Source organism: Sus scrofa, chromosome 18, assembly GCF_054392235.1.
Source record: "Sus scrofa isolate SSC_HxYL_T2T_F1_AM1 chromosome 18, Sscrofa_HxYL_maternal_Yorkshire_Landrace_v2.0, whole genome shotgun sequence".
NCBI lineage: Eukaryota > Metazoa > Chordata > Mammalia > Artiodactyla > Suidae > Sus > Sus scrofa.
The window spans coordinates 22,794,315-22,809,743 of record NC_139400.1 but is presented as its reverse complement, the minus strand read 5'-3'; the positions used below and the strand labels follow the sequence as shown (position 1 = coordinate 22,809,743).

The following is a 15,429-nucleotide window of genomic DNA, read 5'->3' as shown; positions in this document are numbered from 1 at the left end:
GAAGGTAAGGTTTCTGTTGATACTAATATTAGTACTTACGTATCATACCTCTGCAGTGGTGTCACTTTGTTCTTATTCTTATCAACTGAACCCGTAGACAGCTGAAGAAAATTGGGGTTTAATTTATATAATTCTTGAAGTAGCTTCTGTTCATATTCTTGGTGTTTACCCGCCTAGTGGAAGAGAAATTAAAACTGCAGTGGGATTCACAAAGTGGCTGGTATAAAATACTGATGTACTTTCTGAATTATTAAAGCTATCCTAAATAAAACATGTGTTTTTCAGGGTGTTAGAGAAACTTGTGAGGAAGATATCAAAGAACTGCAAGACCAATGAAGCTCTTCCAACAAAACTACATGAGACATATTCCATTAATTAAATAATTTCATCAACCACTTTATGTGGAGAAAAGCGTATTAACAGATGACTTTTTTGCTAGTTCAAAAAACTAGGGGGTCCCTTTTAAATCTACTTCCCCATCTTTCACATAAGAACTAAGTCTTTTAACAGGTCATTTCAAATTCTCTAAAGATCATTAAAAATCAGTCTCTCTTTTTAGAAGAGATTAATATAAGCAATACACCGATGAAGATTTTTACTATATTTTTTCATTATCTTAATATCAAATAATATTCACATTAATTTGTTTTTACATAAATATGGATGTATTTGAAACTTTAGAGGTTGGCAATTTACTGCCAGCAGCTTTGTTTTTAATAATTATTTACTGGAATAGTCATGCTTATTCATTTATATGTTATCTATGGCTGCTTTCAGCCTAAGCAGCAAAGCTAAGTAGTTGCTACAGAGACCATGTGCCTGGAAAGCCTAAAACATTTATTAACTAGCCCTTTACAGAATAAGTTTGCTGATCCCTGTTCTATGTACAACAAAGACAGCTCTGTATTTAACCGAGTTGGTAGCTGTCTACCAGAATGCAATGTCATGAACAGTTATGGAAGAAATCAAACAAGGACTGACTGTGGAAACTATTTACATACAAAAATAAATTATAATAGTTACTTCAAATAAGCTGTAACTATTTGCATATATATCATGACTGGAATGCATTTTCACTTACCTTTAGAGTTGCTAATTAGGTTAAAAGTTATGGGAAAACCAAAACCAGAACAGTTCATAAATAAATACATAAATAAAAACAAGCAAGGGCAATATCATCTAATCAAGCACAGTTCTATTATATATATCGCACAATGCATCGTTTCCTGTTCTGAGAGGGCTCTTGGTCTGTTCAGTTGGACCTATAAATATTTCATAGAGTACTAAATTTTGAGTTAGGCGACAAGAAGGAAAGATCTGGTTTTTGCCAAGATATAATTTGTTCAAATTTCCTTTCCACCTTGAGGAAGTGTTTTAACAAAGAAACCCCTTTTCAAAGTAATTTTAAACTTGTAAAGAAGAGCAAGATGAATGCAAGACAACAATATGAAGTGTATGTAAAAGCATAGTTTAGATGTGGATTTTACATCTTTAAAACATGAAAAGTCCCAAAATTCTTTCTACAACCAATACTTCAGGAGATATTCGGGCTTTTGTTAGCCACAAAGAGGTCAAACTAGTATTTAAATGATTCCACAGGGGTAGTTCATAGAGACAGGTTAAATCCCAGTATGAATCAATTACAAGGGTCTGTCCATCCATTTTCTTTTATTGTTCAATAATACTTAAGTGAGAGCAACCAGGGCTTGGAAATTCTTTGACAGAGATTTTCACTATAATAGTATCCATGGGTAAAAGATACTTCCCACTAGTCAAAATTCAGCTTGAAATGGTTCAACCTTAGATTTCATCCAAGAAAGTTTCACCCAAAAGAAAAAAAAATCAATCATTTATTGGATAAGCAATAAATAAATAAGTCATCTGTCCTGATTAAATATCTCTGAGAACTTATTTTAACACTATTTTTGTACCATAAAGACAATATAGTCAAGAAATTCCAGTGTATTTATTATAATGGGATTTAATCTATAGTAACTCCACATCAAAAAAGGTAATATTTCATTTCATTTAACAATCTGCTCTGAAAGGACCCTCTCCTAGACTTTCTCTAATTTGACCTGGAGAATGAAAGGTAGCAATCAACGCCCCCCACCTTCTAAATAAGAAGTATTCCTGCAAAAGTCCACAGCAACAATCTGAGTCCTCATCTATAACAGGGAAGTGCAGCATTGTGCTTGGGTATAATCCTCATTTAATATGCCATATGGTCAACATTTTTACTTGTAAAGGCATGTTTATACTACAAATTGAAAGACAGGAGAACAGGAAATGTAAAAAAAGAACATAGGATAATAAGTCTTCAATTCACCCTTTATAGGACACTGACTCAGTAGATACTTTAATGGGAAGAATCAGTTTATAAAAATAATGTTAGCTTTTCAGCAATATTTAATAGAGTATTATTTTCTAGCATGCTCTGTAACAGATTGGGGAGAAAAACACTTATAATTACAGTATCCCAATATCCCATCTAGCTTTCATTTTGCTGATATTCCTCCTAAGTAGCATTTACCAAAATGCTTTCCTTGGTCAATTAAGTTCCAGCTCTACATTCTCCTCTGGGATATGCATTATCATATTAAAGACTCTGAGAGGTACTGCTGGGGGAGGGGGGCACCTATTAATCTTTCTTAATCAAGTATTTTCAAACTCAGTGGGCCACAGACCCATTTTTAATTACAACAATATCTTGCAGAACTGACATCCCATGGAACACTGTTCGGAAAATGCTACTTTAAAGTAATACCAGTTTAAAGAAAAATAAAATCCTTAGTTTCTGCTTTTGCAATTTTAACTTATAAAGAAAAATACTTCCTTTTCTGCAAAGCTGATAATGCACATTACTTTACTACCTGCATTTCCTCTTTTGTGAAGCTGGCCGCCTCGTCCCCCAATTCATGTAGGTACATGCAGTCAGGCTTTGGACACTGCATATTCTTTAAGAAGTAACTGCAGTATTTTGTTGTACCTAGTGATGCCTGCAGAAAGAGGAAGGGGGGGGATAAAAAGACCCAAAATGTGAACTGACACTCCAATGAGAATTTCCATATTTAGTGGTTTCATTTCACCTAAAATGAGGCACAGACAGAACAAAAGAAGTATGGCTGTGAATACTAGAAGACTAAACCATTACTAGCAGGATTTATTAAAGATGATGACCATTTGAAAAAACTAAAAAAAAAAAAAAAACAAAAAACCTCAGCCTGTGGTTTTCAGACTTGGGCACTGAAATCATCTCTCTTAGAGATCAGAAGAGTAGACGGACAAAATCCGTTCCATGTTTTAAGTGGTTAGGCACATAAGGCAAATTCCTTTTTCTAACTATGCTGTCCTTTCCATTTACTTAAAAGCATTGCTTGATGGGACACCTCCCTCAAATCTGAACTGGTCAATGTCCAAATAATTTAAGGACAACAAATCAGAACCATTATCTATTTCTGACAAGAATAATAAATCCATTTTAACAAAATAAGATATGTATAAAAATAGGAGATTTTTAAAAATTATCCCCTAATAATAAATGCGTTTATTCCTACCTGTAAAACAGGACCCTACATAGGTCAGCTATAAACAAATTAGCTATCACAGATTGGTATGGATGTCTAAGAAACAATCTTCAAATAAGACTCCCTTCACATAATATGTAAATGCTAGACTCTCCCCACTTACAATATTTTATCCCTTTCCCTCTTAAAAAAAAAACAAACAAAAAGAAATCCAAAAAAATACATAGAGAACAAGAGGACCATATTACCTTAAGTGTTCTGCCATCTACCACCACATTGTTGACACACTGTATGGCTCTGAGAGCATCTTCTGACCGGATATAGGTTACATAAGCACTGGCGCTTGGACCCTAAAGTGAAAACTCACTGTTATTAGTATAAAATTCAACAAAAACATAACAAAGAAATTATCTTAAAACTTGCCTAAGGAATTCTAAAGTTCTTCACTACTACTATCCTTAATAATGATGACAATAATTAGAAATAGTAGTAACTTTGATTAAACCACATATTAGCTAATCTTAAGACAATCATACTCAGTGAATTTTATCTGATTTTAAGCAGACTAAAATATATGAATGAAGTATTTTTGGCTTGGCATTTTTTTTAAGTCATCTGACAGACTCGTCAAGGTTACAAAAAACAAACTTTGGAAGTTAGATTTAAAAAAGCTCTGAAGACATTGTGTCAAAGTATGTTCTCCCCAAAATAAATGCAATCTGTAAGAGTATTCTAATAGCAGCATAACAAAGATGCTCTATTAGATTTACAGTATCTGAAAATATTATCAGTTAGAAATCATTATCTAATTTAACTGCCTGATAATAGACTCAACTCCCCCTCCCCTTCAAACCATTACTAAATCTTTGTTTTACTATTTCCCTCTTATTACTATCAATTCACTGTTAAGTCCTGAAAGGGTCAAATAATTACCAAAAATTCCCCCACCCCACCAACAGAGGTCACTGCACTGTTTAAATCCTTGACCCTCAAGCTTTCTAATCACAGAAAGCAAATCTTTTTTTCTGAAGAGACCAGGTCAAGCCCAGACCATAGGGAAGAAAGGCTAAAATCCTTATAATTAGTTACCTGTGAGCCTGCATATGATGTGCTATTATTGATGACAACTTTATGTATTTTACCAAACTTCCCAAAATATTCTGGTCGTTTTAAAACCTATAAAAGAAGAAAAGTAAGGTATAAACTGTCCCCATTTTCAGCAACTTTATCCTTATAATGGGGACATACACCATCCCTCTTCATTGAAAAGAAAATAACTTTAAAAGTTTTCTAATAAATGTGACTACTTTCTAATTACAATCTGTGTGGTTAACCTAAGGAAATCATTAACAGAGTTTTAAGTTGTTCTTTACTGACCCACAGAACAGAAACTGAGACTTAACTAAGTTTGGCATTATCTACTATGATCTAATATCTGTACCAATAATCTGTGGGATCTTACCTTCACAATACTCTTAAACACAAAATAGATCAACTATCCCAATCACATTTTCATTAATATATGATCCTTATATGAGAGTAATTCTCAAAACAATGACCAAGATTAGGTATCAAACAGAATATAAACTCAAGAACAAACACAAGTAGAGACAGTCTGTACTTACACATCTATTGTATATAACATTTTGTACATTTTCTTAAAGCATTGTTTACAAGCTACAAATTCCAAATATGGAAAGAGGACCTTCAACTTTCTATGCTTTATGACTTATTACCGTGTATGTGTCTACATACATTTACACACAATTTCCTTATGTCAATAAATTTTACCATTTTTCAACCATGTCCTGCTATTCTCTCTCATTTCCTGATAAATAACAAATGTGAGGTGATAGATGAATGGGGAAAAAAACTTACACATATTTTTTTTCTCTATTACCTGGTTACTTCTTGGTGGTTACTTGTCCTCATACTTGTGTTACAGGTTTTTCGCTATGTGATACCTATCTACGTTCATTTACCCTCCCTTCCAAACTTATTTAACCTTAGCTAATTTGACTGTATATAACTTCATATAAAAATCTCTCACATTATTTTCAAGTACCTCAAAATTAAGCTTTTCCTTGAATTTACCTCTAGACCTACAATCTCTCCAACTAGCAAGCTCTCTCTCAGTGAAAGCTTTCTGTACAAATCTGTTCAAACACTCTTATTTAATAATATTCTCATAGCTAATATGTTCTGCATCTGACAAAATCAAAGTTTTATGAAACAGTCTATGGCTGGGATATCATTAATTCCTAACAGTTTTCAACTTAATAAAAATAATTACTTTTACCTTATTTTATGTTTTATTATATTTTCTACAGGCATTTTCTTTTTTTCTTTTTCTTTCTTTTTTTTTTTTTTTTCTTGACTGCTGCATGCAGCTTGATGTGCGACCTCAGTTCCCAGACCAGAAATGAACCCTGGCCACAACAGTGCAAAGCACCAAATCCTAACCACTAGACCACCAGGGAACTCCCCTCTACAACCAATTTTAATGGATTACAACGGGAAGTGATTATAGTGGTTTTCAATCTTTTTTCCATCCAAATCTCCTTAGGGATATGAGAGTAAGAGTGGCAAAAGCAATGACTCTCAGGTTGTTCAGAGGAAAGTGTTGGGATTGAGGGGTAGGGAAGAGTATGTTTTGAAAAGTTTTCTGGCTAGTGAAATGTAGTACTGCATTCCAGCTGGGTACACATCAACTCTGCAAAAGGCCTCAGCCAAAATACCTGCTTCAAAATATTCAGGCTGGCCACCAGTTGTGCTGCATCAGCATTTTGTATCATATCCAAGTTTATGACAGTAATTCTTAATGAAGGCAGCATTCAAAGGGAGCATTCTGGAACTCTATGGGAGCTTTTATTGGGAGAGGCTGTCGAAGTGACTGGGAGACACTACTGTTCAGTGGACGGGAGCCAGGGATGGTTTACAACATTCAGGCTAGCCGTGCACAACAAAGAACTGTCCTGCACCACTTTTGAATGCTATACAAGGCATTCATGTAGCTGAGAAGTCTGTAAGTAAATGAACCTAGAAACTAACTCTACATTATATATAAACATAAAGTAGCTCCCCAGTTTTGACATATGTTGAATTTACAGGAAAGCAAATAGTATGTAATTAAGGGACAACTACAAGAGCTTTGTTTGGAATTTTACTAAGAATTATTTCAGAAAAATCCCATCACTGGCATGGGACCTGAGCTGCCAATACATACACCTGTAACAATTTGCATTTGTAGTTGTCATATTCATAGCAATTCTATAAACAGATGCAAGCATCTATGTTATAACATACTGAAAAAATGTACTTCACAAACTTATAGGCACATACAAATCATTTGAGGGTCTAGTTAAAATATATATTCTTATATCCTAAGAGTTTCTGCATAAGTTCCCAGGTGATACTAATGCTACCAGACCAGAGGCCACACACCTTGAGTAGCAAGGTTCTAAAGATACCCAAATATTTACATGTAGAAATAGTTTTTATAATTACCTTGATTTCTCTTTTTTTTTCAAATTGTGTATCTACATAGACATTTTATTATCAAAAAGTCATTTCATGAAACTTAAAGGGTGCTTAAAATGTTAACTTAACAAGTTCCCGTTGTGGCTCAGCAGCAACGAACCCAACTAGTATCCATGAGGATACACGTTCGATCCTTAGCATTACTCAGTGTTTTAAGGATCCAATGTTGCCATGAGCTGTGTTGTAGGTCAAAGACACAGCTTGGAGCCTGCGTTGCTGTGGCTGTGGCATACGGCAGCAGTTGCAGCTCCAACTGGACCCCTAGCCTGGGAACTTCTATATGCCACAGGTACAGCCCTAAAACAAAATAAAATATTACCTTAAGAAAAGTGGGCACTGGGTCTGTAAAGGTTCAAGACTGGCTTATGGAAATAAGTTCTGGCCAATATTTGAGTATACTGCCTTCATAATAATATAAGATTTGCAGCCAGAATGATATTTTCAAAGCACAAATCTAGCCATGCCATTCTGATCTTAAGAATAATCAATAGCTTCTCATTGCCTTTAAGACAAGCACAAATTCCTTTGCATGGTTAGATAGCCCTTCGTCTGTTACCACTTACCTTGCCAGCCTCACCTCTGACCATTTCACTCTAATCTTCCAGCCAAACAAATCAGCTGCACATTAAGCTCTTTCTCATCCAGAAGCATTTGTGTAATTCCTATGCCTGAAGCACTTAGCCCCAAAGATAGCAGGGGAGTACATACCTTCCCAGCAAGGTCAGGTGCCATCTCTTATGCCGCACACAGCACTCCTCAGAGTGTACTACTTTAACTTTTGTAAATAAGCAGGGGCTACCTTTTTATTCATTTATGTTCAATGTCTTACACAGTGTCTGGCACATTGTAGGTACTCAATAAATGCTTAATGAAAAACGGAACTGTTTTACCATTGAACAAAAAGAATTAGATACAAAACATTGGTGGGCCTTAATATAATAATTAGCAAATGGCCTATGGCTGATAAGAAATGACCTGCCCAGACAAGATAAATTCAAATAATCTAAATACTGTATATCAAGTTGAACACTCCAGATTCTGTCTAAACATTAACAGTCAACAAGCAAAACAGTACTCTAGTAAATAAAGAAAGTAAACAGTAAGGGTAGGAGGCAGAACACCCTACATATCATCTCATTACCGAAATACTCAACATCCTATATTTACTTCACAGTGAGTCAGCATTAGTACTAACCAGTATATAAGAGGCTTTGTAATAGATGTCCAGTAGCACACCTAATGTGTAAAATCTCTTCTTACATATTCTTTGGGAGCACAGTCAAGTGTTTATGGACACTACAGAGAAAATTTTAAATGTGGTAAGTAGATAGAGGGATGAATGGATAGATGGAGAGAGGAACCACAGGCCAAACATTAGTGTAAAACACTCCGGAATAGGAGCTCTAAGACCAGGAGGTTGGTTTTCTAGTCCTGGGTCTGCTATGAAATAGTGTGATCCTAGGCAAGTCACTCGACCTACCTGTGCCTCAGTTTCCCATTTGTAAAGTGAAATGATTGTTGTCATTAAAGTCTTCCCAGAGTTCCCATTGTGGCTCAGTGGTTAACGAACCTGACTAGGATCCACGATGATGAGGGTTCGATCCCTGCCTTTACCCAGTAGGTTAAGGATTCGGTGTTGCCGTTAGCTGTGGTATAGGTCGCAGACACGGCTCGAATCACAATTTGCTGTGGCTGTGGCTTTCCATTCCACAAACAAGCTGCTCTCTCACCTTACCGCATATCTGGGACACCCTTGCCCTTATTCACTGCCCAGTTAATCCCTAGTCATTTTTAATCATCCCTTCCTCAGGGAGGCTTTTCATGGATCTCTATACTAGCGATGTTCCCCACTGTTACATGTTCTCAAAAAGCCCTGTACCACCCACTGCTCAGCATATTTACAAGTACTTAATTATGTCTTCTCCACTGTCTGTAAGTTCGTAAGGGGAGAACCTGTGTCTGGCTTGCTTAAAACACTTCATGTCCAATATCAAAGTACCTAACACATAGGGAGTTCCCTGGTGGTCTAGGAGGTTAAGGATCTGGCACTGTCACTGCTGTGGCTTGGGTCACTGCTGTGCAAGGCTTCAATCCCTAGCCTGGGAACTTCTGAATGCTGTGGACGTGGCCAAAAAAAAAAGTACCCAACACACTGTAAGTATTCAAAAGTTAATTTACAGAACATATGAATTAGATTTTTGACAAATCTAAAATTTTAGGATTTAGAGTTCCCGTTGTGGCGCAGTGGTTAACAAATCTGACTAGGAACCATGAGCTTGCGGGTTTGATCTCTGGCCTTGCTCAGTGGGTTAAGGACCCAGCGTTGCCATGAGCTGTGGTGAAGGTTGCAGATGCAGCTCGGATCCTGCGTTGCTGTGGCTCTAGTGTAGGCCGGTGGCTACGGCTCCGATTTGACTCCTAGCCTGGGAACCTCCGTGTGCCGCGGAAACGGCCCTAGAAAAGACAAAAAGACAAAAAAAAAAAAAAAAATTTAGGACTTAGAAGATGATTACCTCTAACTACCACATCTTTAGTTTTTTTTCTACAGCGTGATAAATGAATACATTTTGAAAATCAATCTTGATATGAAGTTTTCAGATATACAGAAACTATTCTCAAAATAATCTTTAATTTTCCCTACATGTTCCAGCTTTGGTAATTAGAATTTGGTTAAATATCAAACTGCTCATCATCCCAAATTAAGTAAATCACAGGGATCTGCCCTGCCTGACTCAAAAGTTACCCAATTTGAAATTTCAAGTTTTTTAATAAAGCCAACTTTAAGTTTTCCAATCTAAAAGGGTTATACATTTAAATTAAGAAAAAAAATTTAAAGATATTATTTAGAAGTAGTAGGATTTAACAAAACACTAATCTCTAGTTTTCCTAGATTTTCAAGAAAAATAAATGAGAGAAAAATGTTTAAGGAAATGTCCTTTTACCAAGCAACAATGATTTCCAAAGTGTAAAAGCAGAGGAGTGATTTTTAAAGTATATTTAAACTCATGATAAAGTGCTTTCCCTCAGTAGTCACCCCTTAGATTAATTTCTTTCTGTGTAATAGTTTCTCAGATTAATCTTACTGGAACCTTCCCCCCCACTTCCCCCAACCCCACAGTGTGACATGGGACCTCAGTTCCCAGACCAGGAATGGAATCCGGGCCACAGTGGTGCAAGCACTGAGTCCTAATCAGACCATGGAACTCCCTGGAGTCATAATATTTTAAGTGAAAATAAGAAATTTCTGTACCCAAGCAAAAACAAAACACAGACCCTTAAGAGGTAGGAAATTTATAATCCAAACATCAGATTGAGATTATGGCTTAATTTTATCCAGCCTTCAGATGCTCCTCTGTATGCCTCCAGTACCATAGCTGACCAAACCCAAGATGTATTAACAAAGTCAAGTGCATCACTATCCAAGTGTTGTTAAATCAAAATAAAAGTTCCATTAATTTACTGGCATAGCAGTTTTAGAAATGCAAAAGTGTATTCTAATCAAAGATTAGTAGGAGTAAATATAAGTCAGTAAATAACAAACTTGTACAGGGAAGAAATGCTCTCTGGTTGGAAAAAAAGCAGTGCTGAAAGGAGAAAGAAGCACTGGTACAAATATGTAGCAGTAAGATTCTGCCTTTCTGGGGAGTTAAATACTAGCATTAGAAAAAGGGAGGGAGTTCCCATCGTGGCACAGCAAAAACAAAGCATTGCTGTGAGCTGTGGTGTAGGTCACAGGTGCAGCTCGGATCTGGCAGTGCCGTGGCTCTGGCATAGGCTGGCGGCTACAGCTCCTATTACACCCCTAGCCTGGGAACCTCCATACACCTCGCAGGTGCAGCCCTGAAAAGACAAAAAGACAAAAAAAAAGGGAGAACTGGCTGTTGAGGTTGAGCCCTAGGCCTAAAAAGAGCTCTTTCCTTAACATCTCTTTTCCCACATGAACCCGAGACCCACCCTTTTAGGTTTGGAGATAACCTGGTCTCTGGAAGATAATGTAGTCCACTAATGCCAGCATCCCTGGACCTAGGTCCTGCTAATTCCTGAACCGTCTTCACATTCATTAACAATGACAGAATCTTCTTCATAAGGTCTCCTTGATTCTCTTTTCCTCTATTGATTTTAAAGCCCTTCACAGCCTCAAAACACAGTAAACACATCAGTAATAAATATTTTCTTTCTTTCTTTGCTTTTCAGGGCACGCCTGCAGCACGTGGAAGTTCCCACAGGTTGAATCAGAGCTGCAGCTGCTGGCCTACACCACGAGCTCACAGCAACACTGGATCCTTACCCAATGAGTGAGGCCAGGAATTAAACCTGTATTCTCATGGATATTTATTAGGTTCCTAACCTGCTAAGGCACAATGGCAACTCCCAATAAATATTTTCTTTATTTTTCTTCTACACCACAGCTCACAGCAATGCCAGATCCTTGACCTGCTGAGTGAGGCCAGGGATCGAACCTACAACCTCAAGGTTCCTAGATGGATTCGTTTCCGCTGCGCCACAATGGGAACTCCAAATTTCAGACTTCTTAAATTTCCTCCTGCTGGGGTCTTTAGCCCACTTAGCCAAGTCCAAAGAGTCCCATCTCCCTAAACATACTCACTATAATCCTCCATCTGACTGGTAACATGAGCATTACTTCAAATCCTTCTCGAGAAGTACTGCTGGCAGATTCCCCCAAACCAGCTCTCTATTACTGAAGTAAACATTCTGTCAATCAAGTTTCCTTCTGCCTTTCCATCAATCTAGGCAGGAATTTTTGGTATATCGGAAACTAAAAATTAAAAAATGCGCATACAAGGGCATCAAAAAAAGTTAGGTGTTCAACACTATTATAAGGCTGGTGGAAGAAGGCGAGGAAAGAGTTAAATAATAAACTAAAGGGTTAAGCTCTCCCCTGCCTCTAATCAAACAACAAAGAACCTGGTCCACAGTTTGCCTTCATCAAATTCTCCCTCTTTCCCCAAAACTGGCTTAAAATGAATGAGTAAAGAATGATGATACAGGAGAGCAACGGTTCTATCATTGCTCTATAACCAAGAATTACTATTTGGACACAACAAAAAACAAAAACAAAACAAAAAACTGATCTTTGGTGAGTTCATGAAACTGGATCTCCCACTGTTAGTCCTTACACAGCTATAGAAAAGAGGACAGAAACAGAGTAGTCAGCAAAATAGAGTGAGCCTTGACAGCAAAATAGAACTATTATCTAACTTTCACAGATTATTAGCACTTAAGGGAACTTTAAAGAACTAGTTAGACTGTCTGGTTTCACAACTGAAGAAAATGAGCCAAGAAAGTATAAGACACTTGCCTAAGATCACAACCGGTCACTGGTTTCTTAGTGATTATTAAAAAAATAATTTCCCATTTTCTCTTAAGCTTTAATATTTTCATGTGAATCTTGCAAGTTGGGCAGGGTCAGCTGTTACTTCCAAATAAACACCACCACCACCAAAATGCCAAGCTGAGAAAGAAAAGAGAAGAGGACTTACCTCTGGGTCTGCTAGGCGCTGAGACAGACCTACAACAAAGACGAGGTTTTTTTGTACAACACGAACACTAGCCAAATGTTTGCGATTTTCTGATATTTTCTGTTTTCTCTCATTTTGTTTCTGTTTTTTCTCATTCTTTATCCTTTGCAGTTCTTCCTGGGAGAGTGGTTTATAAACTGCTGGGTCTTCTGGATATGGCTTCAGGTATAAAACAAACACAGAAGTTAGCATTAAATAGAAAGAACACTGCATGAATAACAATTATCAAATTCTGGATGATATGTATGCAGTTATTTGTTACATCTCTCTTTTTCTTTTTTTTTTTTTTTTTTTTTTTTTCCTTTTGTCTTTTTGTTGTTGTTGTTGTTGCTATTTCTTGGGCCGCTCCCGCGGCATATGGAGGTTCCCAGGCTAGGGGTCCAATCGGAGCTGTAGCCACCGGCCTACGCCAGAGCCACAGCAACGCGGGATCCGAGCCGCGTCTGCAACCTACACCACAGCTCACGGCAACGCCGGATCGTTAACCCACTGAGCAAGGGCAGGGACCGAACCCGCGACCTCATGGTTCCTAGTCGGATTCGTTAACCACTGCGCCACGACGGGAACTCCACATCTCTCTTTTTCTGACTCTTATAACTGCCTAAAATATTTTTCATTTAATAGAAGTTAAATGCTGGGAGTTTCCTCTGTGGTGCAGCAGGTTAAGGATCTGGCATTGTCTCTGCAACAGCTCAGGTCACTGCAGAGGCAAGAGTTCGAGTCTCAGTCCAGCACAGTGGGTTAAGGATCTGGTGTTGTCACAGCTATAGTGTAGGTCACTACACATCCGTGGCTTGGATTTGATCGCTGGCCCAGGAACTTTCATATGCCATGGGTGGAGTTGAAAAAGGAAAAAAAAAAAAAATAAACGCTAAATAAAATTGTTTTAAAAATACTATTTTTTAGAGCTTAGCACAGACCACTTTTAGTGCTGAAACTTAAAACATCACCAAAGATTCTAAAATTAAAAAAAAAAAAAAATCTTGGTATTCCCTACAATGCCTAGCACATAGTTTACGGGAAAATTAAGCTTCTAAGTCTAAAAAGCAAAGAATATAAGTTCTCTCACCTAAATACGGGTTTATGTATTATCATCAACAAATATTTAATGAAAACCTACTATGTGCCTGAGGATTAATGAAATACTTGTTCTTTAATACACTCCCACTCAAAGAAGGGCACAGACAGGCAAATAATCAACAATACATAGATATTCTGGCCTAGGAATTTGAATTTACTTTCAACACTTATTACTCATCTGGCAAGTCATTTAGACTCTATGCCTCAGTTTCTTCCTAAGTAAAATGAAAATAATCTTAAACACTGGTGTAAAGATAAAATAACACTTATAAAGCAATTACCATTATAAACTGGAACATAATAATCCTTCAACAAATACTAGCAATTACACTGTTAAAATGTTTTCCTCTTTCATCATTACAATGCTGTTTTCATTCCTACTCCTAATGCCAGGGCTACTGATGGCCTCAGTAAGAGCTATGGACTCACAGTGCCTGTCTTTGAATCTTGGCTCACTCTTTACCGAGACACCTTGCTAAATTATGCAATCTGTCTGCCTTGGTCTTCGCTTCCATACAATGGGAATCGCAGTATTTTATTCAGAGGATTTCTGTGAGAATTTAAAAGGACAGCACACTAACAGTGATTAAAACTGTGTTCTAGAGCTCCCATGGTGGTGCAATGGGATAGGCAGCATCCTGGGAACACTGGGACTTGAGTTCAATCCACAGCCCGGCACAATGGGTTAAAGATCTGGCACTGCCGCACCTGTGGCTTAGGTCAAGACTGCCACTCAGAGTTCCCAGTCGTGGCTCAGTGTCAATGAACCAGACTAGTATCCATGAGGATGCAGGTTCAATTCCTGGCCTCACTTAGTGGGTTAATCTCCCAGCAGTGCCGTGAGGCGTGGAAGTCACAGACAGGGCTCGGATTCTGCATTGCTATGACTGTGGTACAGCTCAGCAGCTATAGCTCTGATTTGGCCCCTAGCCTGGGAACTTCCATATGCCATGGGTGTGGCCCTGAAAAAAAAAAAAAGACTGCAGCTCCAACCTGATCCCTGGCCCGGGAGCTCCATATGCCATGGGGCAGCCAAAAATGGGGGAAAAAAAAACCCCAAAAACCCTGTTTCCTGCACAATAAATCAGTTATTATTACAGCTGGCCCTCCATATCTGCGAGTTCTACATCCTCAGACTCAACCAACCACGGGCTGAAAATATTCGGGCAAAAAAAAATTTCAGAAAGTTCCAAAAACCAAAACTTGAATTTGACATGTGCCCAGCAATGGTTTACATAAGATTTACATTGTTTTTACAACTATTTATACAGCACTTACCTTGTATTAGATATGCATAATTTAAAGATTTTTTAAAATATATGGAGGACGGAGTTCCCGTCGTGGCGCAGTGGTTAACGAATCCGACTAGGAACCATGAGGTTGCGGGTTCGGTTCCTGCCCTTGCTCAGTGGGTTAACGATCCGGCGTTGCCGTGAGTTGTGGTGTAGGTTGCAGACGCGGCTCAGATCCCGCGTTGCTGTGGCTCTGGCGTAGGCCGGTGGCTACAGCTCCGATTCAACCCCTAGCCTGGGAACCTCCATATGCCGCGGGAGCGGCCCAAGAAATAGCAATAGCAACAACAACAACAACAACAACAACAACAACAAAAGACAAAAAAAAAAAAATATATGGAGGACATACAAATACATGCAAATACTACTCTTTTATATAAGGAATTTGAGCATCCATGAATTTTTGATATCTTCGGGGGAGCAGGGTATTCCTAGAAATAATCCCCTGCA

At 37.8% G+C, this 15,429-nt stretch overlaps 1 protein-coding gene across 8 annotated transcripts in view; it reads right to left on the bottom strand.

The window, feature by feature from the left end:
• CNOT4 (CCR4-NOT transcription complex subunit 4) overlaps positions 1–15,429 on the bottom strand; it is a 159,286-nt gene that overhangs the window by 56,960 nt on the left and 86,897 nt on the right. For 4 of the 8 annotated variants that reach the window (XR_014833736.1, XR_014833738.1, XM_021078768.2 and 1 more), the window contains exons 3-7: positions 12,569–12,766; positions 4,617–4,703; positions 3,776–3,877; positions 2,874–2,999; positions 49–173 (exon numbers count right to left, since the gene is read on the bottom strand). Coding sequence is in view for 5 of the 8 variants with exons in the window: in XM_021078768.2 (XP_020934427.1) it covers positions 49–173; positions 2,874–2,999; positions 3,776–3,877; positions 4,617–4,703; positions 12,569–12,766 (638 nt within the window). In the remaining 3 variants the exon portion in view is untranslated. Of the gene's footprint in view, positions 1–39; positions 174–2,873; positions 3,000–3,775; positions 3,878–4,616; positions 4,704–12,568; positions 12,767–15,429 lie in introns of all 8 variants that reach the window. The other 4 variants (XR_014833737.1, XM_021078767.2, XM_021078769.2 and 1 more) reach the window with 1 other exon arrangement.